At 39.6% G+C, this 1,269-nt stretch overlaps 1 protein-coding gene across 1 annotated transcript in view; it reads right to left on the minus strand.

Annotated features, from left to right (window-relative positions):
• The window catches only part of fras1 (Fraser extracellular matrix complex subunit 1), a gene marked incomplete in the record, with an annotated part of 260,581 nt that overhangs the window by 146,797 nt on the left and 112,515 nt on the right, over positions 1-1,269 (minus strand). Inside the window, 1 exon segment of the mRNA XM_014014601.1 lies at positions 867-968. Within this exon segment, the coding sequence (XP_013870055.1) occupies positions 867-968 (102 nt within the window).

The raw sequence follows: 1,269 nt of genomic DNA on the forward strand, positions 1-1,269 counted from the left end.
ATATTGCCCCTTTAATAATAATAAAAAAATTAATTAGTTACAGAAACTGAAGGGTAATCATGAAAACAGGAAGGAGAACCAGACACGGCGTAAAACACAACAATGATCCACTGAAGACGAACGTGGATTAACCCTAACTGCACAAAAGATGACCGAAAACAACAAAAAACCCAAATCCTGACACTCCTTTCATCAGATAATGTTCTTTTTCAATGCCCGCTGCTAAACGCTCATCTGTTTGTCAGATTTTTAATGGACATCCAAAACATATTCACTTCCTGGACAAACTAATCCAAGATGGCCGCTAAAGTTAATCTATTTTAGCCAACAAAGACATCTCTGCATACAAATAATCTGTTTCAGCTCAACTCTAACTGAATAATTTATTAATGCCTTTAGTTTTATTTGTTTTCACTACGTTAGATCCAAGCATCTATTCCTGAAATACATGAAGATTTTAAACCCAGTCGGGGTTTCGCTTCTTCAGAACCCGTTTGTTTTGTGTGTGGCTGGAGCTCCAGGCTCTCCCGTGAATTCACCCACAACAGCTCCAGCATTGGAAGGGAGAAATTTGCATGCAATTAAAGATTAAATGTCAGTTTGTGTGGATGTTTTGGTGTGTTCTGCACACTGAGCGGCTATAAAACTGTTTACAGAGTCGCGCTGTGGGGACTCCCAGCCCTCGCCTAATGTACATTTTTTACACTTTAGCTTGAAGACTTTAATTCTGAGAAGCAGAATTTGTTCTGTTTATGGTTAATGAATCCACTTTCCTCCAAGATGAAAAAACAACATACCTGTGCATCAGAGAGACAGAAAGAGGACGTATTAATCCGTGTTTCAGCCAGGTGTGTGAGGGGACTCACCTGGTCACAGACGACGGGCCGGCAGGTGTGTGTGTGGCACTTCGACTGACCCCCGTCACACACACACGTGGTGCAGTCGTCCTTCTGCCACTGCTCTCCATGCTGCAGGCACAGACACACAGGTTCACAGAAACATGTTGGGTCACAACTAAAAGATCATTTACATAAATGACCTTCCAAAAATATTGAAGTATTCAAATATTTTAATGTATGCTGATGATACTGTTCTTTTTTTGTCTGATTTCAATATTGAATCTATTAATAGTCAGTTACAAGCAGATCTTCACATTTCATGGTTGTAACTGACTATTAATAGTCAGTTACAACCATGAAATGTCTGAAGATCTGCTTGTAACTGACTATTAATAGTCAGTTACAAGCAGATCTTCAGACATTTCATGGT

Source organism: Austrofundulus limnaeus, unplaced genomic scaffold (genome assembly GCF_001266775.1).
Source record: "Austrofundulus limnaeus strain Quisiro unplaced genomic scaffold, Austrofundulus_limnaeus-1.0 Scaffold117, whole genome shotgun sequence".
Classification (NCBI taxonomy): domain Eukaryota; kingdom Metazoa; phylum Chordata; class Actinopteri; order Cyprinodontiformes; family Rivulidae; genus Austrofundulus; species Austrofundulus limnaeus.